Here is a 26,479-nt window from a genome sequence, read left to right as displayed (position 1 = left end):
TCATACTGTCAGAAGCACCGATGGACCCCATGTAGTCTGCCACCATGTGGGCCAGCCGCTGGTGGCGACTGCTGCTGCTGCTGCTGCTGGTACTGGGTCGCTCAGATTCAAAGAACATCCTCATCTCACCCATTAGGTCCCCTGCTCGGCTGCTGCTGCTGCTGGGTGCAGCCACCTGCTGGGTAAGATGAGGGGGGACAACTGGAGGCCGGGGAGTTGCCTGCTCCAACCGGCTGACTTTGCGTGCCTGCAGTTCCTCCATCCGGTGCTGCCTCCGGCTGGCTGGGAGGAACTGCTCCAGTTTCCCCTTGCATCTTGGATCTAAAAGGGTGGCCATCCAAAATTCATCCCTCTCTTTGATAGTCTTAACCCGGGGGTCCCTCCTGAGGCATCTCAGCATGTGGGCAGCCATGGGGAAGAGCACAGCCCGCTGTGACTCCTCATGGCTGCCCGGGTCCATGACGTCTGACTCTTCATGCAGGAGGCGCTGCTGCTCGCGCTCAGAGATGCCCAACCCCCGGACTATCGGTGCCCCCAACACCGGCTCTCCCTCCTGACCAGGCCCTGACTCCAGGACGTCACCAGTAACCTCCTCATCATCATCATCCTCCTCCTCCTCGTCCTGGGCCTGTTCTTGGTGGAGCAGTGTTGCCTCCTCCTGCTCCACCAAGGCACTCTCCCCAGCTTCGAGCAGGCGATCTAGTGCCCTGTCCAGCAGGAACACTATAGGGAGCATGTCATTGAGGCCGACATGCTCCCTGCTCACCATCTTGGTCGCCTGCTCGAAAGGGGCCAACACATGGCAGACCTGGTGTATCTGCCCCCACTCCGAACTGGTGATGTACGGGAGTGTTTGTGATGGCCCGGCAGTGCCTTGCTCCAGCAGGTATTCCTTCACCACCCTTCGCTGCTCCCACAACCTCTCCAGCATGTGGAGGGTGGAGTTCCACCGCGTCACACTGTCCACAGTCAGCCTGTGAAGGGGCAGGCTGTTGTCCCGCTGCAACTTGGACAGGGACGCGGTAGCGGTTGGGGAGCGCCTGAAGTGGCTGGCAATCCTACGTACACTTAGCACAATGTCACTCAACCCGGGATAGGTGCGCAGGAACTTCTGCACTACGAGGTTGAGGACATGTGCCAAACAGGGCACGTGGGTCAGACTGCCAGCCTGGAGGGCGGAGAGTAGGTTGCTGCCGTTGTCACAGACAACCATACCTGCCTGGAGCCTTCGGGGTGTCAGCCACTTCTGGACCTGAGCCTGAAGTGCGGTCAGCACTTCTTGTCCAGTGTGTCTCCGATCCCCTAAACTAACAAGCTGGAGCACGGCCTGAGAGCGCACGTGCCCCACACTTGAGTAGCTACGGGGGCGCTTGCTGCGAGGCTCAGCAGCTGCAGAGACAGTGGCTTGAGGGAGACCAGCAGTTCTCCCCTGGACACCCGGGGCGGCACCACAAATTCTGATGCCGCCAATCCCTCTCCGGCGGGATGGGCCGTGAAGCTGATGTACTGGCCCTACCCATGCCTGCTGGTCCAGCCATCCATTGTGAGATGCACCCTGTCACTGACAGCGTGATCCAGTGACAGGGTTACATTCTGCACAATGTGCTGGTGTAGGGCAGGGACACCAGTCCTGGCAAAGAAATGGTGGCTGGGGACACGCCATTGGGGTTGGGCCTGCTCCAACATCTGCCTGAAGGGGTTGCAGTCAACAATGTTGAAGGGAAGCAGATGTTGGGCAATAACCCTTGCCAGGAGCCCATTGAGGGAACGCACACGTCGGTCTCCAGGGGGGAAGGGAGTGGTGCGTTCGAAGGCGTCGGAAAGCGACGCCTGGCGCCGGACGGCAGTGCAGGACACAGAAGAGGAGGGTGCTGTGGAAGTAGAGGTCTGGCTGCCGGTACCAGTACCTCTACTAGAGGGAGCGGGGGGGCATGACCTGCTGGGAACAGTTGAAGCTGTGGCAGGGGCTGCTGTAACCTGCACACTTGTGGTGGTGGCGCTGCTACCACCACCATGCTTCATCTGGTCATACTCCCGCCAGTGGTTCATTCTCAGATGCTGGTTCAGAGCTGTGGTACCCACCCGAGCCAAGCACTTCCCTCTCTTCACCCTGGCACGACAGATATGGCAGATGGCTATGGTCTGGTTATCTGCTACCAGGGTGAAGTAGGCCCAGACAGGTGACTTCAGCGCCGCCCTCCTGTCAGATGGGGTGACGCTGACTTGCACCTGCTGGGACTCGGTGCGCACAGGTGGAGCTGCCTGCTGCTGCTGCTGCTGCTGCTGACACCTCCTGCTGCCATCACCAGTGGAGACCCTGACGCTGGTCTCCCTGGTGACCTGGAGCACCGTTTCCCCAGGGTGCCTACCTTCCTCGTTGTCACTGCTGCTGTGAACCGACAAGGCACGTGGCACCCATGTTGGGTCACCCTCCTCTTCGCCCCCAGATATGTCAGACCCAGGGCTGAAATGTGGTGGTCTGAGGGAAACAGCTGGCATGGAGCCGCTAGCCTGGCTCCGCTGTCCCCTCACCGACGCCTGGGTCTGACTAGGTGCGGGTGTTTCCTGCACAAAAACACCAGCACCACTTAGAAGGGATGTCTCTGGGATACTGACAGCAGGTACCCCATCCTCCTCCTCCATCATCCCTTCAAAAAGGTCCTGACCATCAGGACAGAACTGGATGTCTGCCTGATGCAGGGCCTCCCCCAAGATATCCCTCTCACTGTCGCTGTCAAACAGTAAGAGGCTGGAATCTTGGGGGCTGGGGGTGGGTACTAAAGGCACCAGTGTACTGGTGGTGCTACTGGGAGTCGGGACTATCCAGGGTCTCAGGGACCAATCAAAAGTTCAATATGGAAACAATGTATCACTGATGACAGAGTGCATATAGAAGGAAAAACAAAATAGTGACTTCATGTGATTTTCTTCTTGATGAATTTTAGCGTGACTTTTGTGCTCCCCCTGCTGGGTCCCCACTCACCAGATGTTGGCACCCCTAAGGGCAAAAGGCAATGGTGGTGGTACCTCGTTGTTTGTTGTTGCGCTGGTCTGTATTTCTAAGACGCAGGAAATTTCCTTCTCACCTCTCCAGAGGGGGGGAGGAAGAAAATCCAATCAGCTTCCAGGTGTCCAGAGGATAGCAGTCAAAAAAGAAAAAAAGGAATCCACATAGTGTGACACTGTGTTTTGCAAGAAAAAAGACCACCGTCTTTATTTAAAAATATATATCTATCTATCTATCTGCTGTTTAAAGGTTGTGTGACAATCCAACCACCAATCCCAAACACTCATGGGATAGACATGGGTATCAGCAGGACATAGCTTAAAAAACGTTTCCAAAAAACATTTGGTAGAAATAAAATAAAATTAAAATAAAAAAATGAAAAAGGACCGTTCAAAGAACCAAAAAAATAAAAGTAAAAATGGGCCACAAAGGCACAATTAGCCCTGTTATCCGCTTATGCTCACGAGCTGGTAAGCGAAGCCTGTGTCTCACGATGACCGCCGTGCAATCAGCAAAGGGCGTTCGTGGCTTTCCGTTCAGGCAGATCGCGGCTCGGAGGATAACGCTACAGTCAGCTGGGAGGGCGTGCGTACATGTGTGCTTGCGTCTGGGTCACGCCCTCCCAGCTGACTGTAGCGTTATCCTCCGAGCCGCGATCTGCCTGAACGGAAAGCCACGAACGCCCTTTGCTGATTGCACGGCGGTCATCGTGAGACACAGGCTTCGCTTACCAGCTCGTGAGCATAAGCGGATAACAGGGCTAATTGTGCCTTTGTGGCCCATTTTTACTTTTATTTTTTTGGTTCTTTGAACGGTCCTTTTTCATTTTTTTATTTTAATTTTATTTTATTTCTACCAAATGTTTTTTGGAAACGTTTTTTAAGCTATGTCCTGCTGATACCCATGTCTATCCCATGAGTGTTTGGGATTGGTGGTTGGATTGTCACACAACCTTTAAACAGCAGATAGATAGATAGATATATATTTTTAAATAAAGACGGTGGTCTTTTTTCTTGCAAAACACAGTGTCACACTATGTGGATTCCTTTTTTTCTTTTTTGACTGCTATCCTCTGGACACCTGGAAGCTGATTGGATTTTCTTCCTCCCCCCCTCTGGAGAGGTGAGAAGGAAATTTCCTGCGTCTTAGAAATACAGACCAGCGCAACAACAAACAACGAGGTACCACCACCATTGCCTTTTGCCCTTAGGGGTGCCAACATCTGGTGAGTGGGGACCCAGCAGGGGGAGCACAAAAGTCACGCTAAAATTCATCAAGAAGAAAATCACATGAAGTCACTATTTTGTTTTTCCTTCTATATGCACTCTGTCATCAGTGATACATTGTTTCCATATTGAACTTTTGATTGGTCCCTGAGACCCTGGCTAACCAAGAGAACTTGTAGCAATTACCCAGTGAGGGTTTCCAGTCTATTTTTATTAATTATATGGTTTAGCCTGGACGTTTTATTCCATTTTTCATATGATCATTTGTTTATTGATACTGTTTTTTCCATTCATTTTTGGATCTTCACTACTTAATACCACATATATATTTTTTATATATATATATTTTTCTCAGAGCCCTACTTAGGGACGGCACATATATATATTAATCTTTTGTTGCTTTGCACATATTTTGGTTCATAACCTGACGACGTCGGTTGTTGGTCATAATTATTTCTGATATTTCTTTTTATTTATTTATTTTTTCTTAACACATATATATTTTTTCAACACGCTCTCTGCCAGAGCTGATCTACACTAAAGTCCTTAACACACGGTATCCTTCTGGCCTGCATAGTGTCCTGGACTATGCACTATCAATTTATTTATTTGTAATTATTGTACAACACCCATTTATTTAGTCAACTAAGGGTTTAGACCCTGAATTATCACTCACTGCACAGTGTCCTGGGAGACACTTAATTACTTTCTTACAATTCCAATTACTTTTTCTTTTCATTTTCTTTTATTATATTAATTGTGGATTTTTATGATATCTTGTATTCATCATTTGGATTTGTGCACCCATTGCACACAGTATTACTTTGGGGTTACACATCGGAATCACCTGATAATTTCTAATATAATTTGCTGTAATTATTTGAACCAGATAAAGTACATAGGATATTATTAGATTAGGAATTTAATCTACTGGCTGCCCTCTCACCCTCTGGATATATATACATTATTCTCACTGGAAGAACCAACAGACCATTGGGTCACCAGTGTTGATTACAAGCATTAATAGGGGGTAGCACCTGGACGTTTGGATACAATAACGTGCAGGCCTAGGAGACCCATCCCTATTGGTTTCTCCTAGTAACTGAAGCTCCCCTACAAATATTTTACAACACATAGGACATCTTGTGGACACTCAACAACAAGCATAAGCAGCGCCACCATCCCCTAATCCAATTTTTTGCTATTTCCAGGTCTCTTTGAGGCCTGTCAGGGAGGCAGCAGCTTAATATTATTTATTCCTAAGCGCGGATCCCTTCTCTTTAGTATGCTGCTCATACTTGCTGATGTGGGGGGGGGGTAAACTTTATTGGGGGGGGGAAATGTGAGAAAGGAGTGTTTGTTTTTTTAGCAAGACAGGCACGCAGACAAAGACGCAGACAAAGACGTAGACAGCTACTAAACTAGAATAAAACTACTACACCTAAAAAAAAAATTTTTTTTCTAGACTGAAGGACGCAGACCAGGACGAGGACTACAAATACTAAACTAATATGCACTAAACAAACACTAACTACTTACACAAACTTATATGACTAAACTAAAGCTAATTTTATTTATTTTTTTTACACAAAACACAGACACTAAACTTAGCTACCTTAAAGAAATGTACACTTACACTAACTACACATAAATCTATCTAACACTAAGCTACACTAACCTGGACAAAACAACACAAATCTGAGCTTTTAGAGAAGCTGTTGGGTCTTTTGCTTTGAAAAAATCAGTTTAGAAGCAGGAAAATCAGAACTGAAAGCACTATAGGAAGCACAATGCTGATGGCACAATGCTGATGCTCTAAGCTCTAAGATCACACAGAAACACTCCACTATCTCTAGCCACCTTGTGAATCTGCACTGAAATACTGCTGGGAGTGATCTTATATACTGGTCGTGCAGGCTGGTTCCTATTGGTTGCTATGGAGGTTGCTAACCTCTGACAACTGTGGTAGGAGAACTCTGATTGGCTCTGATGCAAAAGAAGGGCGGAGAAAGTATTTGCGAATATTCGGAAATCGAATATTCGCGATTGCGAATATTCGGCAACATAAACGGATCGCCTCAGCTTAGCTACTCGGCCCAGGGTCTCTAATCATACCAGCAATGCTTTTAGACGTCGATGGAGATCACTAGGATGTGATCTGTTTTAAAAATAAATTTGAAAAAATACGAATATTCGGAATAGCGAATATTGGCCGCGAAATTCGAGTTATTCGCGAATACTCGAATATGCCATATTCGTAACGAATATTCGCAATGCGAATATTCTTGAGCAACACTAGTAGCAGGTAAGTGTGTCCAGTCCTTCTGCTGCCAAAACACTGTGTTGCTTTCTATTTTATTGCTGTCCACAAGTCACGCCCCCATTACAACACATAGACTATAAGAAGTCTAGCTCCTATGGAACCATTGTCACTGGCTGAAGAAGTAACCAATGAGCTGTTCCGAAACGCGTCCCGCCTCTATGACACACTTCCTGTCCTCTTCCTGTTTGTGTTCCATGCTGGTTTTTGTCTCGCTTCCTCTGACATCATTCCCAGGCTCCAGCACCATTGTGTTCCCTAAACACTCACAGCACAAGTTGGCTGTTTTCTTGTGGACTTCCCTGGAAGCTTTATCATCAGACTGGGACTACCCTGCCACTGGAACATCTTCTGGACACTTACCTGCTACATGCCTGCTTCATCCACCATCTTGTAAGTGTTTTTAACCCCTTTAGGGGATATTAAAAGTTTTATATTTCTGCACTTAGAGGTGCCTTGTTTGTTTTTCTGAAAAGATATCTATCACACCTAAATGGATAAATTTAAAATATCCAATGTGATAGAAGGTAGAGCTGCAATCCACCATCTTGTGAGTGTCTGGAGACCAGGACCCTTAAGGTAAAAAAGGTTTGTTTGCAGTGCATCAGATATGCACTTTTAAATGTGGGGTTTCAATTGACTTTTTAATAAATACTATTGGAAAAAAAATTACGCTATGATACCCTATCTTTCTTGGATTTTTGGTAGAAGAAATATGATGAAAAGTCCAAAAATTAATAAAGTTCTTGTGACAAACAACACCCGGTGCACCGATATTGATAGTGAGCCACCACCACACGGACAGAGGCTTACCAGATGGTAGGTAAATAAAAGCGTTGTTATACAATCCACAGCAGGATATCCAGATAGCATGAACACACACAGGTTGGGATCAGGGATACAGCTCATCCACGGAGGGATGTGGTTGAATCAGCACAGACAAAAACCTCTAAGACCTTTCCAGGGAGCTCAGCAGCATGTCATGTAGAAAAGAAAGCCGCACATGGTGTAATACGTCCAACGTTGTTTATTTAAAACAGATTAAAATCTACTTACATCCATAAAATGTAATAGCAGCATAAAAGAGATGCCGGCCGGCATGGATAGGAGCCCTTCCTCCTCGTACAAACGCGATGACGTCACTGCACGCCATACCCTCCATTAACACTATATGACCAGTTTATCAGACTATCATGTGTGTTTCTGTGGACTCATTTGTTCACTATATTTATTTGCTTACCAGACCAATTCTGTTTTTGTATGGAAAAAAAGTTAGCCTCAGAGAATGAGGACACTAATGGAATGGATACCTCAACTCAAGGAGCGGTTGCAACTGCTCCGAGAGTTATCTCAAACTTTTCCCATCTTAAGGAGCAATCACAATGGCTCACCCAAACCAGGGACTTCTTTTAATAAGAATAATGGTAAACCTGGGAAAAATGGTCCAGTCTATGCGGGAACCCCGAAAAAAGGTCCGCAGAAATTAAAAGGCCCTAGACAGGAGGGCCATAATCAACAGTTTGGAAATGTATCTCAAAGACCACGAGAACACCCCTGAATAGACTGGTCCCTTTTCCCTATCCACAGGGGTATGACCGGGTCAATTCCATTTACCACAATAGATGGAATAACAACCAGGGTTATAATGTCCCCACCCAGAAACGATTCCACCCCCTATCAGGCCCTGGAGCCCATGGAAGCTATGAACCACAGGTTGGTGGGTTTGGTCATGGGAATTAAGGGGGGGGTCCCCATAATTGGCAATTGGCCAACTATGAACATGGCCCCAGCCAATTTGGGACGGACCAATTCACTGGTCTCCAAGATGACTGGAGTCATCAGAATTCGGATTTTCCCAGGGACAGCCAGGGATTTCGGGGCCCAATAGAGCAAAGAGAGGAACTAGAGGGGGGAGGCGGGTTCAATCGGCCAAAAAGAAAAAGGACATAGGGGTGGGGGTGTTCAATCTGAGCAAACAAATCCTGACCGACTCTGAGAAAAAACTGCTCGACAAAGGTTTAAAGTTTGCTCCACCCAGGACCTTGAGCAAATTCCAAACGTATATAGATGTCCACAAATATGTGAGGAAACTCAATATTAAACGGTACATGCTATCCAACCCCGAATTCTGAGTTTCATCACTCTAATTTGTCGAATGCCTCACTCTTTAATCCTCCTGGAGCATTGGCCTCCAGTATAAGGGTTTTTAGGGACGTTGTTCTTAGGGACCTTGAGCTCATCAAGATTAAGAAAATTAAAATGCATAAGGATCTGGAGGCAGGTCTGGATTCCTTATGCAGTAACAAATCACTGGTCATCAGACCAGCGGATAAAGGGGGGGGGGATAGTGATATTAGATCAATGTGATTACATGGCTGAACTACATAGGATTGTGGATGATACGGAGACTTACACTCCACTCACTAGGTATCCAGTAGTGAAGTATAAAAAAGAGTTGGAAGCTATTGTGGACCGGGGTCTCAAATCAGGCATCCTTACGAGCAAAGAGAGGTTTTTCTTAGTTCCGAATGCTCCCCGGATACCGGTAATTTACTATCTACCGAAAATCCACAAGAACCAGACCTGCCGCCCGGGACGTCCCATAGTCAGTGGGATTGATTCCATCACGTCCCGGGTGGGCAAGTATATTGACCACTATTTGCAACCTCTTGTGCAGAGAGTTCCGCCCTATATTAAGGACACAAAGCAGGTGATCAATCTGCTGGCCTCCATTGCCCCCAAGAGATGTTTATGGATAGGCCCTGCAGACGTAACATCACTGTACACTATAATCACACATGACCTTGGGCTTGAGGCAGTAAAACTTTACCTCTCAAGAGGTTCGGGTTTAGCGCCAATACAGATTGATTTTATTATGGAGCTCTTTAGTTACGATGCAGGTCACAATTCTTTTTGGTTTAACCAGCAATTCTATCGCCAAGACAGAGGCCTGGCAATGGGGGCTAAATATGCCCCCAGCCTTGCCAACCTGTTTATGGCCAAGTGGGAGGAGGACGTCGTCGATGCCCAAGTTAGACCACAGGTGGACTTGTGGGCTAGGAACATCGACGACGTCCTCCTCCTTTGGGATGGCAACGAATCTGAGTTGCTGGACTTTATGTAGTTTCTTAACACCAATGACAAAGGCATCAGACTCAACTTTGAGGCAAGTCTAGAGGAAATCAACTTTCTCGACTTGAAGATTGCCATAAAAGAGAACACGTTTATTACTTCGACCTATTTCAAACCAACAGATAAGAATTCATATATTCCGTTGGACAGCTACCATTATGACCCTTGGCTAAAAGCAGTCGCCCAGGGTCAGTACACACGCCTTAGGCGTAACTGTACGTCTGTTTTTGACAGCCAGGCAGCAGTCCTTTCTGAGAGGTTTATTGAGAAAGGTTATGATCGGACAGTTTTATCCACACTTGTTGGTTCTGTTCTCCCAAACAGAACCAACAAGTGTGGATAAAACTGTCCGACAGAGCCTCACTTCTATGTGAGAAAGTTAAGGATATAGATAAAAAAATATCTTTACCTTTCATAACCACGTTTTCAATACAGCACCAGAGTATTAAAAAACTTGTTCATAAACATTGGCACGTCCTAGAAAGCGATCAGCTTTTGGTGACAGTACTACCATCTAGACCCCAGATTGTTTTCAAGAGGGCAGCGTCTCTATCCAATAAGATTGCGCCTAGTGTACAGGACCCACCAAAAGAGAATAGGTGTTTTTTTCAGAACCTTACAGGCTATCACAGATGTAAAAATTGCCAGATATGCTCACTAAACATGGACATAGGACTTTGCAGTCCTACGAGGTAGAGCCATTTATCACATGTTCCACAGAGGGCGTTATTTATCTGATTCAATGCCCCTGTGGATAACAATACATCGGGAGGACCAAAAGGGCACTTCGTGTTCGTTTGAACGAACATGTTGGCAATATAAGGAGAGGCTTTGATAAACACACTGGGCTGGATTCAAGAAGCAATTGCGCCTGTGTAACCATAAGTTACACAGCGCAATTGCTTACTTTCCCCGGCGTAACGAATGCTCCTGATTCAGGAACCTCGTTACGCCGAGTGCAGCCTAAGATATCCGTGGCATAAGGCTCTTATGCCCGCATATCTTAGGCTGCATTCTTGCGATGGCCGCTAGGTGGCGTTCCCGTTGTGCTCAGCGTATAGTATGCAAATTGCATACTAACGCCGATTCACAACGTTGCGCGAGCCCTGCGTACGCAATTTACGCCGTTTCCGTATGGCGGTTTTCGTGTAAGGCTGCCCCTGCTATTAGCAGGGGTAGCCAATGTTACGTATACCCGTCGTTCCCGCGTCACGAAATTTGAAATTTACGTAGTTTGCGTAAGTGAATCGTGAATGGCGCTGGACGCCATTCACGTTCTCTTTGAAGCAAATGACGTCCTTGCGACGTCATTTGCCGCAATGCACGTCGGGAAAATTTCCCTACGGGATCATTTAAATTGCGCGCGCTTATGCCGGGCATTTTGCCGGCGCGCCCACGCAATTTACGGAGCTAGTGCTCCGTGAATCAAGGGCAGCGCAGTAAATTCGCGGGGGCGCAGGGCAAAAACGTTGCCCTGCGCCTCCGTAAAAAAAGCGCAATTCTACTTGAATCCAGCCCCCCTGTCTCCAGACATTATGACCAAGTACATAAGAGAGACCTCTCCAATACTCTATTTATAGAGATTGGTAAATACAGGCCACATTGGAGAGGCAGCTCCTTGGTCAAGGAGATCTCAAAACAGGAAATGTCCTGTATTTATCGCTCAAGACTTACGCCCCTTTCGGCCTTAACGTCAATACAGATTTTAACGCATTCATAATAACTCATAGGAGTATCTGGTTAATATCTGATAGGAGTATATATATATTTTTTACATATAAAATATATATTTAACACTTATAGCCAAGGTTCTACTGTGATGTTGCCAGCAGATGGCAGTTGCGGTGATCACAAATAAGACTAAATATTACGATTGTATTCTAATTGGCCACTGCAGGTATCGTTAGATCGACGCAGTGGAGTGTTGTTTAATTTTGTGTGTTATGCAATATTTTAATGCATTTTGAATGGTCACAGTTATATCCCATTGTATGCAATTATTTTACACTATGGGCCAAGACTGTCTATTCTGAATTTCTATATACGACATCACAAATAAAAAAAATTTCCTTCAATTCCTTATTCTCATTTTATCTTATATTTTTTATGTCCATTAAATTTTAAGATTAGATTTTTTTTTAGCAAACTGCCTATCAATTAGGCTGGGTTTATTTTTAATTTTATATTTATTCTTACTATTTTTTATAATTTAATAAATTAATGATAATTTTTTATAATACATTTTTTATATATAATTTTTGTAACTATTTAAGAAATCGGCTTTTAAAATATGGCTTAATTTCTAAAGTAGTCTTTGTGGCATCTCCCTTTGGACATGGTTCACCATGAGTTTCCAATGGAGGAGGATTAGACGCCACTAGTGCATTTAAAGGAATCTCCGCAGGGAGCCTTCCCCTCCCCTTTGTATATTCCAATGTATGTCTGGGGACGGTGGCTCAGAGTGAGGCTTGGCACATGGTGCTGGTGCGCCTGTCCCCAGCCAGCGGCCCAGAACGAGGCTTGGTTGGCGGGGCTGGTGCGCATGGCTGTGTGCAGTTTTACCCGTGAGGGCTTGGTGCGCACGCCGATGCACATGCGCGCACGCTGCGGATAGATCTAATGCAAGGCTTGGCCCACGGAATGGCGCACGCACGCACGCTGCGTCCCAAGGCGGGGTCTAGCCACTAGTTGTGTATTTAGGGTGTGACGTGATGCGCCACCCATGCCCCTGGAAGACGCAATTCTGTTGCGAAACAGCGTAGGGCAGAACGGCGCAGTAACGTCACTCCCCACTTCACCCAAACCGGAACCGGTTTACCTGCAGGAGACCGGCCGGCACTGCAGGTTTAAGGCTGTGTTTCTACTATCTTAATGTAAGTGTGTTTTTTTTATCCCTTTTATAATAAATCCTTACGGTTTTACACTATGGGAGCCATTTTGTTTTTTCGGTATGATCTCTGAGATTGGAATCCACTGAACCTACGAGTGCGTTGTCCCAGACCGCCATCTTTTGGATTCAGCTGGAGGCGATTGAGCATATTATCTCAAGGCTGTCTTTGACCCTCTGTAAAGGGGGGTCAACTAGATCCGGTAATAAAAAGAAGGAAGTATTCCGCGCTTAGGATCCACCAAGGCTATTGCAAAGAACAGTGAAATAGTACGCTGGGGTAATGGAGTACTAAATATATATCCGGTGTAGTACAATAAGTATCCAATAGACGTAAAAAATATACATAAAATGTAACTTAAATATAAATTAAAATGTCGGGCTGCAGCCCCCCAGAAATCAAATCCCCAAAAGGGATAGCAAGAGTAGAATAAAAATAAGATGGGGTGTTGGCGCTGCCCTACTTATAAACTGTGCCAAGCCGTGGTAGGGGACAGTGACCCTATAGGGTACGAAATATAGGTATGGTGATCAATAAACCAGCATCATTTGTGAAAACAAAACTGTGTTCTAGCTATATGATATGTGTAGTGACAGTATTATGTGCTAGCATGCATATATGAACCAAACACATATAAGTGTATATAAACAAATGAACCAAACTGTGCTGTCACTGGTAGGCTGTGAGGTACTGTAGCCTGTGCAAAACTTCACTATGTAAATATAGTACATACATATGAAACAATTAATATAAAAATGATGCTCATGAATGAAAATAATAAAAATGATGCTCATGAATGAAAATAATAAAAAATAATAAAAAATAATAAAAAAAATAATAAAAAAATAATAGTTAGTTAGTGCCTCTGGTGAGTGGGGACCCAGGAGGGGAGCACCGTGACCACTGCGTGGAAATATACACTACTGTACACCTGAGCACTCACCTTTATAGGTGCACCTTTGCAAGCACGGACTTCATCACCCCTTGGATGGGCTTTTTCTATGTGACTCTGTATTTATTTATATATTTATTCTTTCATTGAAGAAAGTCCTTTTATTGCACACAACCATTGGACTATTTTTTATTATTTTCATTCATGAGCATCATTTTTATATTAATTGTTTCATATGTATGTACTATATTTACATAGTGAAGTTTTGCACAGGCTACCTCACAGCCTACCAGTGACAGCACAGTTTGGTTCATTTGTTTATATACACTTATATGTGTTTGGTTCATATATGCATGCTAGCACATAATACTGTCACTACACATATCATATAGCTAGAACACAGTTTTGTTTTCACAAATGATGCTGGTTTATTGATCACCATACCTATATTTCGTACCCTATAGGGTCACTGTCCCCTACCACGGCTTGGCACACTTTATAAGTAGGGCGGCGCCAACACCCCATCTTATTTTTATTCAACTAGATCCGGTAAGCAGGCATTTTTTTCGGTGGTGGATCACATCTAACAAGTCTTTCATGAAGCTATTATAGCATAGGAGAAAGACTGTAGTGACACGGTGTCTAAGTTTGGAGGTTAACTCATCATCTTCACACCATACGATTGATACAAATTACACCATTTTTATTTTTTTTGACTCATTAGGTTTACAACCACCTATTTTGTTCCATCAACACTATATGACCAGTTTATCGGACTATCGTGTTGTGGGTTTCAGTGGACTCATTTGTTCACTATATTTATTTGCTATATTAATACCATTTGGTTCATTTTATCGGATTACCATATGCAATTCTGTGTTTTCACTACTTTACCTGCATTAACGGTAATCACTATTCGTGTTTATACGCTATGCAGACCCACTATAGTTAGCGCAATCACCCTTTTTCCACGTTTTTTCACTGTTTTGTTTATCAGCAGGTTGCAGCCTTTTCACCTCTACAGATACACTTGGGCCAGATTCACGTAGATGGGCGCAAAATTGTGCGGGCGTAATGTATCTCATTTACATTACGCCGCCGCAAGGTTTTCAGCAAGTGCTTTATTCACAAAGCACTTGCCTGTAAAGTTGCGGCGGCGTAGCGTAAATCACCCGGCGGAATTCAAATTTGGCGGGTAGGGGGCGTGTTTCATTTAAATGAAGCGCGTCCCCCCGCGCCAAACGAACTGCGCATTGCGCCATCTTTAAAATATCCCAGTGTGCATTGCTCCAAATGACATCGCAAGGACGTCATTGGTTTCAACGTGAACGTAAATGACGTCCAGCCCCATTCACGGACGACTTACGCAAACGACGTAAATTTTTTAATTTTCGATGCTGGAACGACAGCCATACTTAAAGGGGTGGTTCCCCTTAAAACAAATTTCTAACAATGCATTTTGAAGACTGCTTACACTGCGGGTAGGCTGGCTTTTTTTTTTTTTTTCGTACATACCTCGATATCGCCATTTCATCCCTCGACTTCCGGGTATGAGTCTTGTGGCGGTGGGCGTTCCTAGTTGATTGACGTTCCTCCGACCGACGCATACTTGACGTCACGACTTTCCGAAAGAAGCCGAACGTTGCTGCGCAGGCGCCGTATAGAGCCAACTCTATACGGCGCCTGCGCAATGACGTTCGGCTTCTGTCAGAAAGTCGTGACGCGCAGTATGCGCCGGTCGGAGGAACGTCAATCAACTAGGTCCATCAAGACTCATACCCGGAAGCCGAGGGATGAAATGGCGATATGCGATATGATCGAGGTATGTACGAAAAAAAAAAAAAAAAAGGCAGCCTACCCGCAGTGTAAGCAGTCTTCCGAATGTATTGTTAGAAATTTGTTTTAGGGGAACCACTCTTTAACATTGCTGTGCCTCATAGACCCAGGGGCAACTTTACGCCGGGAAAAGCCTAACGTAAACGTTGTAACTTTACTGCGTCGGCCGCGTGTACGTTCGGGAATTCGCGTATCTAGCTAATTTGCATACTCGGCGCAGAAATCAACAGAAGCGCCACCTAGCGAGCAAAAAAAAATTGCAGTTTAGATCAGACGGCGTAAGAGACTTACGCCTGTCGGATCTAATGAATATCTATGCGTAACTGATTCTAAGAATCAGTCGCATAGATACGACGGCGCTACGCAGAGATACAACGGCGTATCTGGAGATGCGCCGTCGTATCTCTTTTGAGAATCTGGGCCTCGGTTTTTATTCACATTTGGATCATATATTTAGATAATTTTTTATTTTATTTCATTTTTAGAGCAGTTTCTTTCCTTCTTTCTCCTATATATACACCTGCTGGGGGAGGAGTTGTTGGGTGGAAGAACTAAGTGATGGAGTGTAAGGCTGTCGGGGCCTTAGAGGAAGCCCCCTACCTGGGGGGGGGGGGTGACCTGTGGCCAGGGCTCAAAGAGCTGGGCAGGAACCCCTCCATATAACCAAAATGAGGGGTGTCCTGAACAGGAGCAGAAGAAGACAGCGGGGAACACTGCCGGGCAAATCATCTGGAGGGATCAATATGTGGTTTAGTGAGTGAGGGGAACAGTCAGAAGATCTGGCAGAGACATGCCAGGAGTGGGTGTAGAGCCAGAGGGAGAGACTGTGATGTTGCTGGCATTAGAGACATGCTGCTGCATCCAGGAGGGTTGGCAGAGTCTGCACAGGACTGACTGGGACCAGTAGTCCACCTAGAACACAGCTAGCACAAAAATACTCTTTTTAATTGTTATTGGTTGCTACACCAAATGGGACTGCAGACCCCTGCCACCAAATGGCGAATCCTTAAAGGGGTGGTTCACCCTAAAAACTATGTTTTCTTATTACACTGGCCCCCCACATTACAATACGATTAAGGCTATTAGTTTTTTTTTATGCTGTACATACCTTCGTACAGCTATTCACCTGTGGCTTCCGGGTTGCGAGTCCCGCGGGAGTGGGCGTTCCTAACATGTCTGTGATTGACATTTTGACCAAAAACGAGCTCCCCCCCCGTCGCGTAAGCCGCGTCACGGTTGGCGAAAGGAGACGAACGGCGATGCGCATGCGCAGTATAGCGCCGACTCGCCGTTCGGCTCCTTTCACCAACCGTGACGCGGCTTACGCGATGGGGGGGAGCTTGTTTTTGGTCCAAATGTCAATCACAGACATGTTAGGAACGCCCACTCCCGCGGGACTCGCAACCCGGAAGCCACGGGTGAATAGCTGTAAGAAGGTATGTACAGCATAAAAAATAAACTAATAGCCTTAATCGTATTGTAATGTGGGGGGCCAGTGTAATAAGAAAACGTAGTTTTTAGGGTGAACCACCCCTTTAACTGTAAGGCCTTATTCAGAGTGGGGCCTAACCATGTGCTAGCTGTCCCAGGAACTGAGTATTGCACAGTAGAGGAAGTAACAGGTCATTAAAGAATAGCTCCCAACTGTCCCTGATTTGGAGGTACTGACCCTGATTTGGAGCAATGTCCCTCTGTCCCTCATTCCTCCTCATTTGTCCCTCATTTTGGTCTGATCTATATAGTTGTATATAAAATGTACTTTTTATCTTTCAAAACGTGTTTCCCAGCGCTAAAGCTTTAATCTGATTTCTAAATTGCTGCATTTGTAAATTCCAAAAGCCAATATAAAGGAATAGTAGTGGTAAAAAAAAAGCACTTGTGGGTTTGACCAATCTTATATTTTTGTACAATTTTCCTTTAAGGGGGCGTGTCAAGGGGTGTGGCCTATGCCTGCATACTTTTGCTGATATGTGTCCCTCATTCCTATCTCAAAAAGTTGGGAGGTATGTTAAAGAAGTGTTGTAATGGAGGAGTCTGAAGCTTTAGAGCAGGGGTCTAAAAGTACGGGCCCGCGGACCGGTTTTAAATGGCCCGCAGGCAGGGCGGGTGCCGCGGAAGTGTAGATTGAGGTGCATGAAGAGTAGCGCAGGAATCGTCTGTCATAAGTTCACTTGTCTCTCATGTCACACTGCTACTCCCCGGCGGCCCCTCCTCTCTTCTCGTCCATCCCCATTTGCTTGTGACATTATCTGAGATGGACGAGAAGAGAGGGGGGGGCTGCCGGGGAGTAGCAGTGTGACATGAGAGACAAGTGAACTTATGACAGACGCTTCCTGCGCTACTCTGCCTTTGAAGAAAACAACAAGTAAATGCTGACCTGTGCTCTCATGTGCCCTGATGTGCTCTCATGTGCCGTGATGTGCTTTCATGTGCCCTGATTGTGCTCTCATGTGCCCTGATGTGCCCTCATGTGCTCTCATGTGCTCTCATGTGCCCTGATGTGCCCTGATGTGCCCTGATGTGCTCTCATGTGCCCTGATGTGCTCTCATGTGCCCTGATGTGCTCTCGTGTGCCCTGATGTGCTCTCATGTGCCCTGATTGTGCCCTGGTGTGCCCTGATTGTGCCCTGATTGTGCCCTGATGTGCTCTCATGTGCCCTGGTGTGCTCGTATGTGCCCTGATTGTGCCCTGATGTGCCCCGTGTGCCCTCATGTGCCCCATGTACCCTCATGTGCCTCATGTACCCTGATGTGCTGGGCTCTGTACATCAGGGTACCCTGTGCCCTGTACCCTGATGTGCCATGTGCCCTGTCCTGATGTGCTGTGCCCCATGTGCCCTGATGTGCTCTCATGTGCCCCATGATCCCTGATTGTACCCCATGTTCCCTGATTGTACCCCATGTGCCCTGATGTGCCCCATGTGCCCTGGTGTGCTCGTATGTGCCCCATGTGCCCTGATATGCCCCATGTGCTCTGATTGTGCCCTGATGTGGCCCATGTACCCTGATGTGCCATGGGGCACATGAGAGCACATCAGGGCACAATCGGGAACATGGGGCACACCAGGAAACATGGGGCACACCAGGGAACATGGGGCACATGAGAGCACATCAGGGCACAGCACATCAGGACAGGGCACATCAGGGTACAGAACATGGCACATCAGGGCACAGCACATCAGGACAGGGCACATGGCACATCAGGGTACAGGGCACATGAAACAGCACATCAGGGTACAAAGCCCAGCACATCAGGGCACATGGCACATCAGGGTACAGGGCACATGAAACAGCACATCAGGGTACAAAGCCCAGCACATCAGGGTACATGGGGTACCCTGATGTGCTGGGCTTTGTACCCTGATGTGCTGTTTCATGTGCCCTGTACCCTGTGCCCTGTACCCTGATGTGCCATGTGCCCTGTCCTGATGTGCCATGTCCTGTACCCTGATGTGCCATGTGCCCTGTCCTGATGTGCTGTGCCCTGATGTGCTCTCATGTGCCCCATGTTCCCTGGTGTGCCCCATGTTCCCTGATTGTGCCCTGATATGCTCTCATGTGCTCCATGTGCCCTGGTGTGCTCGTATGTGCCCTGATATGCCCCATGTGCCCTGATGTGCTCTGATTGTGCCCCATGTACCCTGATGTGGCCCATGTACCATGATGTGCCATGTGCCCCATGTAACCTGATGTGCCCCATGTACCCTGATGTGCTGGGCTTTGTACCCTGATGTGCTGTTTCATGTGCCCTGTACCCTGATGTGCCCTGTCCTGATGTGCTGTGCCCTGATGCGCCATGTCCTGCACTGTGCCATGTGCCCTGTCCTGATATGCCCTGCCCTGATGTGCAGTGCACCCTGATGTGGCCTGTTGTGCTGTACCCCTATGTGCTGTGCTCTGATGTGCCCTGTACCCTGATGTGCTGGGCTTTGTACCCTGATGTGCGCTGTGCACTCATGTGTGCTGTGCCCTGTGCCCTGATGTGCTGTACCCTGATGGTGAGTGGTCTGTGTGTAGTGTAGTGGTCAGTGTGCAGTGTAGTGGTCAGGGTTAATAATGCGTTCACTGACACCAGTACTGTTTTTGAAGTTTGAAAGTTTGAATGTGGCCCCCCATGGGATATGGAAACTTGTCTTGTGGCCCTCAGTTAATTTGAGTTTGAGACCCCTGCTTTAGATTGTGGATAGAGGTTCCAACCAATTACTTATCTATTTCTGCTTTTAATCTGGGCATCCCATGTTCCCTTTTTCTCATCCAAGTTAAATCCCTCAAAACAACAAAAACAAGCTGATGGATTGTTCATTGTTCAGCAAAGAGTTACTGGAAGTGAATGCCATGCTGGGCAGGGTGACAGGTGAAACTATTACACTCAGCGACCCCACGGGTGCATCACTGCATTAAGGGTGGGTGGTTTCACTGTGAATCCTGACAAGTGTGCAATACAGATGGTTGAAGCAGAAACCAAGTCAAACAACTTGGAAATCAATATAAAAAAATTGTGGTAAGATGGCGCACGATTATTAGAGCATACAGAATAGTGGTCAATAAGGTAATATTATATGGTCCATAAGTAAATAAAAGGTACTAAAATGTAGTCCAATGTCCAATGAAAGTCCAATCAATAGTCCAAATACATGTATATGCACTAGCGGCAGCAGCCCTGAAGCAAAAGCAAGCTCTGAAATATATTGTGAGAAGAGAAAGAGATGCGCCAATCTGAGTGCAGTAAATAGAAAATTTAATAGAAATGTGTCACATACAGCCAAATGGCTACTCACAAAACAGGAGAGGTACAGGGCATATAGGTAGTAATGCAGGCCCGGTGAAACGTGTCATCCCATTGGCTGGCTCCGTGTTCCATTGTTGGAAACAATTTAGAGTTGGCCTTGTCCCTGTATGAAAAATAACTGTCTGTGTTGTATGCCCAATGTTCCCACCTTGGCTGCCCCTTTAACCGATTTGATCAGGGGTCAGAAATCATGGTGCAGTGGAAGACAGAAGCAAAAAGAAAATTTTATTGTACTCATGTCTGAATTTTGGCTAAATCCTATGCTGCTGGCATTTGATTTCTTCAGGGAATTTGAAGTACAGATGGACCTCTCTGATGTGGGTCTTGGCATGTAGCTGGTTTGTGTAGTAAACTAAATAGAGAAGAACATCCTGTGGTGTACCTGAGCCAAAGGCTAACCCTAGCGAAAAAAACATGCTGTAGTGGATCAAGAGTGTTTTGCCATAATGTTAACCCTGGCTCCCTAAAATAATAACTCTTGGCCCAGAGGTTTTATTTGATTTCTGACCACGCCTCATTGTTATGGATTTTAAGATGCAAGGAGGCCAATTCCAGGCTTACTCACTGGTTCCTTTACCACACATTTGTGATAGATAATAGGTCTGGGAAACTGCATCAGAACACTGATGCCTTTTGTCGCGTCCTATGTTTCACCACTGTTTAGGCTATGTGCCCCCTATAAGGAAGCAGCATTTAATCCTTTAAAAAAGGGTATTTGAGATAGGTGCCAGAAGACCTGAGTGAAGTGTGGTGGCGCAAAAGCAGGAAGGTGTGGCTGTCTGAAGGTCATGTGTGTTTTTTTCCCCCTCTCCTGACTGGTGGGCCATATGTGTGGCAAACTTTAAGCCCAACTCCAGACAACTAAAAAAATTATACATTGTAAAGGGGCTGCATCACACTGCAAGGGTTAGTTGCTTATTTAGGGGAACAAACAAGATTTACCCACCAAATCCTCCAGTCCTCCACAGCTAGACTGGTCAACACAGCCTCTTATTTCCCATGCTATTGTGTTCCAGGATCCTGACATCATCAAAGCAATACAGGGACCCTAACCCTACATTGGACATGTTGACGCCCAGACCACCACCAGAGTGTGAAGGAGCACCATCTGCTGTGGGAGCAGAGGATCAGGTAAGCAAAAATGTTTCTTCTTTCCCCTAGACAAAATTAGAAATTAACCCTAGCATTGTGGGCATCAAAGGTCATTTTGTGTTTTGAGACTATATTCTGTGATGAGTAGAAGCTGATATGTTTTTTTACTTCTGCTAAAGGAAATCTCTTTATAATCTTTACAGATTGTAAAGATAAAATAAGACTAAATATACATTTTTGTAATTACTGTAGTTCAAATAAACAATATCACTGTACAATACCATTTATTTGGGAAGAATAGTTTGTACTAAATATACAAACTTGTATGAAGATAAACAAACTTGTATGCAATGCGAAATATGTATTATTATTATTATTATTATTATTATTATGCATTGTATATTTTGTCTGATTTTACTAGATTTTTTTCTTCGAAACGTATTTTCTAATCCTGTTTGACCTATTTTAACATATTGGCAAAATACATCATGGTGCAGTGTTGTTAATTATTGTACTTTTACTTATATAAAAAGGTATTGGTAAATTCTTTTTTTTAGGCTGTTGACTGAGCTATAATAGGCTGTAATTCAACATGGTCCCTTTATAAAAGATTTATTAATATATCTCCATAATTGTTCATATATTGCTGTGCAGCTAGAGATTGTATATCTCATGTATACACACATAGGCAAAGAAGTTGGTGCTTGCGCCACACTCACTGTGAACCCACCAACCTAATTGCTCGGTGTAGAAGGGAATAAAAATGATAAAAAAGATGATTAAAACACTGACTTCATAAAGTTCATTAAGAGCGACTTTGAAGGCAGCCCAGTGGAAGAATAGAAAAGGTCTTCTGGAGCAGCTGGGAATGAAACACAGGCACCACTCTCAGTGCAGCATATCAACAGGTTTTTAATTCCACACATAGAAAAAGGGTACTCACAAAAGGTACGATCATAACAGGCATTTAGGCATAATATGCCAAACATCCGTGAAGTAGACATGTGCATTCGTTTTCGTCCGAATGCATTTTCATCCGAATTTCTGGGATTTTCGTGTTCGTTTTAACAACTGATAACGAATTTGCAGAGTCCGAAATCCAAAAGATCCGACATAAAAAATGCTTTATTTGCGTTGCAACAACAGTTTGATATAGATGGAGGATTCACCATGATGGTAACAATAGTGATCTGTGTCTATCAAACCTGCGGTTGAATGTACCTAACCTAACTCTATTAGTCCAAGATTATTCGACATAGAGAGAAAAGATTTTACATTAAAGCTAAAAACATACGATTGCCACAAGCGGACATTTATGGTCAAATGCCCCGTCCATAGGCTATAGAAGAATTCTAATGTTGGTTGACTAGTAATAATAATTAATAAACATAATTATTACTAGTCATACAACATTAGAATTCTACTATAGCTTGTGGGCGGAGCATTCGACCGGAAATGTACGATTGCGGCATCATACAGTTTAGCTGCTTTGTCGAATCTTCTTGGAACCTTCGACAGACACCATAAGCCTTCAATGACAGATTCAACCTAATTTTGATTTTCGGACAAATGCATTTTTTAATGAAACAAAATAAATAAAAATGAATTTCGGAAGTAACTAAATAATTAAAATTTTGTGACAAATTTAATTTTGAAACAAAATATTTCAGTGTGAACATGTCTACCTTGAATTCTGTGCATCCGTACGGCTGATGGCTGCGGTCTCTTGAACAGGCTGCGATGGTGATCGCCGTCACTTTCTGTATCTGGAACTTGCGCAGAGGGAGCAAGGGGATGTCGTCACTTCCTCATGGAGGAGAACCAATAGGCGACATGTTTGCAGAGCATGCGTTCCTCCTCTGTTAGGCCTGAAGAAGGAGCATGTGCTCTGCAAACACGTTGCCTATTGGTTATCCTCCATCCAGAAGTGACAGCATCCCCTGGCTCCCTCTGCGTGCGTTCCAGATACAGAAAGTGTCGTCGATCACCGGTGCAACCCGTTCAAGAGACCGCAGCCATCAGCCGTACGGATGCACAGACTTCACGTACGTTTAGCATACTATGCCTAAATGCCTGTTATGATCGTACCTTTTGTGAGTACCCTTATTCTACAGTATTTGTGGAATTAAAAACCTGTTGATATACTGCACTTAGAGTGGCGCCTATATCTTATGTATACATTGAAGTTTTGCAGAATAAAAAAAAAGTAAAGAATTATAAATCTCGAAATTGGTTTTGTTACTAAAAAAACTATCCACTCTGCTGATTAAGATTTTAAGGTCTCTTAATAGTTATAGACACTGACTGAATGCTGTCTTTATGTGTATTTATGGAATTACTGACTGAATGTACATTCTGGTTAATGAATCTTATTATTCTTATGTCAGTCTGACTTAATATCACTTAGTCACTGGGCTAACACAAAACATTCAGTAAGAGCAGACATCGTACTTAACCACATTGCATACTAACAAGCATGGACATTCTAGGCCATGTATTAAAAAAAAAAAACTTGGTGGAAAACAAAGCAGGCATTTTGCCCACAGGAATCAGTCTGTTTCCAAGTGATATTTTTCTATGGCAGTTTTTAGAACAAAAGCCAATCCAACACCCTAGAAGATGTAAATTTGATTTCCTTTTTTACATTACAAGATAAGAACTAGACAATAACTAAGAATAAATTCAGTAGATCCAAAATGTTTTAATACATCAACAAGTCATCTCCATGTTAGTCAGTGGTTGTTACCTGCACTTTGTTTTCTGGTGCATCCTTTTGAAGCAGTTGATATCCCAAATTGGAGATCTCCTTCTTGATACTCATCATAATATCAGAATAGTTATCATATTTCTTCATTTGATTGGAAAGGTTTATCACACTCTCCTTCATGAAGTCATTTTCACGAGTTAAATTCGTTTTGATGGTCTAGAACGAAATATTACAAAAAATAAAATCATACATGCTGTACATTGGTTACAAAAAGTTAAATTAAGCAATCATATTCCCATCCAATAAATACATGTAAAAAGTAAAAAAAAATAATCTTAAAAATCATACAGGTTCCACTCAAAGTCTGTGCGTGATATAGCAATAAACTACACTGATCTTTAAAAGATGTTGACACGAACTTTAACCCAAGAAAGTACATTTTAACATTTGCCTCATAAGTCAAAAAACTCATCACATGGAGAGCCCTCTATAATAAGAAGGCCTAAATGCTTTTGTTTATAGCAGTATTCAGCTTCCATTCCCCGATTCATTTACCACCTCCTGATAGCCTCAATAACTTGATTTAATCCTCTAACTTATACTGATTTTATACTTTTTTTGTTTTTATTTATTTATTATTTGTGACACATGAACTATATTGTTCATTTATCGGCGTATAACACGCACGGGGGTATAACACGCACCCTAACTTTAAGACGGAAGTTTCAGGAGAAAAACTTTCCACAGCCCCTGCGTATAACATGCAGGCACAGTTTACCCTCTATTTTCAGGGTAAAAAAGTGAGTGTTATATGCCAATAAATACAGTAGTCCATTAATTGAACTCCTGTGCAATGCAGTTCTCCTGACTGCCACACACAGCTAACAGAAGTTCACAGCAGAAAACTTTTAACTTCCAGTTCATATTGGCTGTTCATCATAGCATTGCTGCAAAACACACAGTTTTTTTTTTTTTTACTTACTGTTTGGTATGCAAGGATCTGGAACTCTTCCAAACTGCCCGCATTCTCCACCATATGTAAGAATGGGGGATCAGACTCCAATGGTAGGTGCATTTTTCAGTGAGTACGCCAGTCCAATACTGAGTTTTTAAGGGCCTGGTAGCACACTTTTATTTAAAAACATCAAAGTTCACAGATACAAAAGCAGCCCTCGCAGGGGGGTTTCATCATTCCTGTATCTTGCAAAAAAATCAACAGTCGCACACAGCGTCTGATTCGCACACAGTGACTTATCCGCACACAGCGTTTGATTCGCACACAGCGACTTGTCCGCACACAGCGTTTTATTCGCACACAGCGTTTGATTCGCACACAGCGATTTATCCTCTTGAAGCACACAGCTTCTAGCTGCAACCAATGCAGCCTCTCTCTTCTCTCAGAGATATGGGAGCTCACCTGGCTCCCAGGAATAGACCTCCTGTCTGTAGGGTGGGGCCCTGAATGCTGTTCAGGTCAGATTTAAAAAGCCCAAAACACAGCTGACCCATTTACGTGTGTTTCTCTACAGATTTTGGTGTAAAGCAGCCATTTCTCCCACAGCACAGGGTCCCATCCTCACAATATGTATTCCATTTACTGATACTGCATGCATTTCAGTCATATATGTATTTTATTGTCAATATACAATAAAAATAATCACCTCAACAATTTTTTTTTTGTAAAATACACCTTTTTTTTTGAGGAATGAAAAATCCGCACAGAGCATTCCCATGAAATGGTGCTATACACAGCACTTTGGATATAAATAACTCCAAAAATTCACAACTCGCTGAAGTGCGAAATTATTTATAAAAAAAAGCCATCCAATTCCAAGCATTACCTATTTCATTGGTATAATATCCTAATAATCATTTACCATTCTGAAATGTTTAGGCCTCATTCACACTGGACGTTTTTGGACGTTTTACAGCAGCTGTTTTTGGCAGTAGACTTTTTTTTTACAGTTATTAAACTCTCCATCATGTTATGCTTTTTGGGCAGTGGCGTTTTTGAGCAGTAAAGAAAAACCCCAAACGAGTGGGTTCTGAGAGACGTTTTTCAGCTGTAAAAATGCTCTAGCGCTAATAAACGTCGATTAACGCCCAAAAATGTCACTCACCAGCGTTTAACATTTTTGATCCATTAAAAAAGCAAAAAAATAATAAAATTTCTTCAAAAAAAAAAAGAAACACAAAAACACGCTAAAAACGCTATTGCAAAAACGTTGAAAAACTCACTGCAAAGCTACTGACGTTTTTATAACGTTATTTTAACGTCCGGTGTGCATGAGGCCTTACTTTTGACATTTTTACAGCAGCTGTTTTTGGCAGTAGACGTTTTTTTCTACAGTCATTAAACTCCCCATCATGTTATCCTATGGTTCATGCACACATAGGGCCAGATTCTCATAGAATCCGCGGCGGCGTAGCATAAGCCATTTACACTACGCCGCCGCAACTTACTGGAGCAAGTGCCGTATTCTCAAAGCACTTGCTCTGTAATTTGCGGCGGCGTAGTGTAAATGGCCCGGCGTAAGGCCACGTAATTCAAAGGGGGCGGCTTGTATTTAAATTAAGAGTGCCCCGCGCC

General features: G+C 44.5%; 1 protein-coding gene across 1 annotated transcript in view; it reads right to left on the bottom strand.

Annotated features, from left to right (window-relative positions):
- The window catches only part of OLFML2A (olfactomedin like 2A), an 858,109-nt gene that overhangs the window by 279,620 nt on the left and 552,010 nt on the right, over positions 1 to 26,479 (bottom strand). The window contains exon 4 of the mRNA XM_040324870.1: positions 23,929 to 24,105. Within this exon, the coding sequence (XP_040180804.1) occupies positions 23,929 to 24,105 (177 nt within the window). The remainder of the gene's footprint in view (positions 1 to 23,928; positions 24,106 to 26,479) is intronic.

Source organism: Rana temporaria, chromosome 9, assembly GCF_905171775.1.
Source record: "Rana temporaria chromosome 9, aRanTem1.1, whole genome shotgun sequence".
NCBI classification, from domain to species: Eukaryota; Metazoa; Chordata; class Amphibia; order Anura; family Ranidae; genus Rana; species Rana temporaria.
Note: the sequence above shows the minus strand (reverse complement) of the source record. Positions and strands in the feature narration are given on the sequence as shown.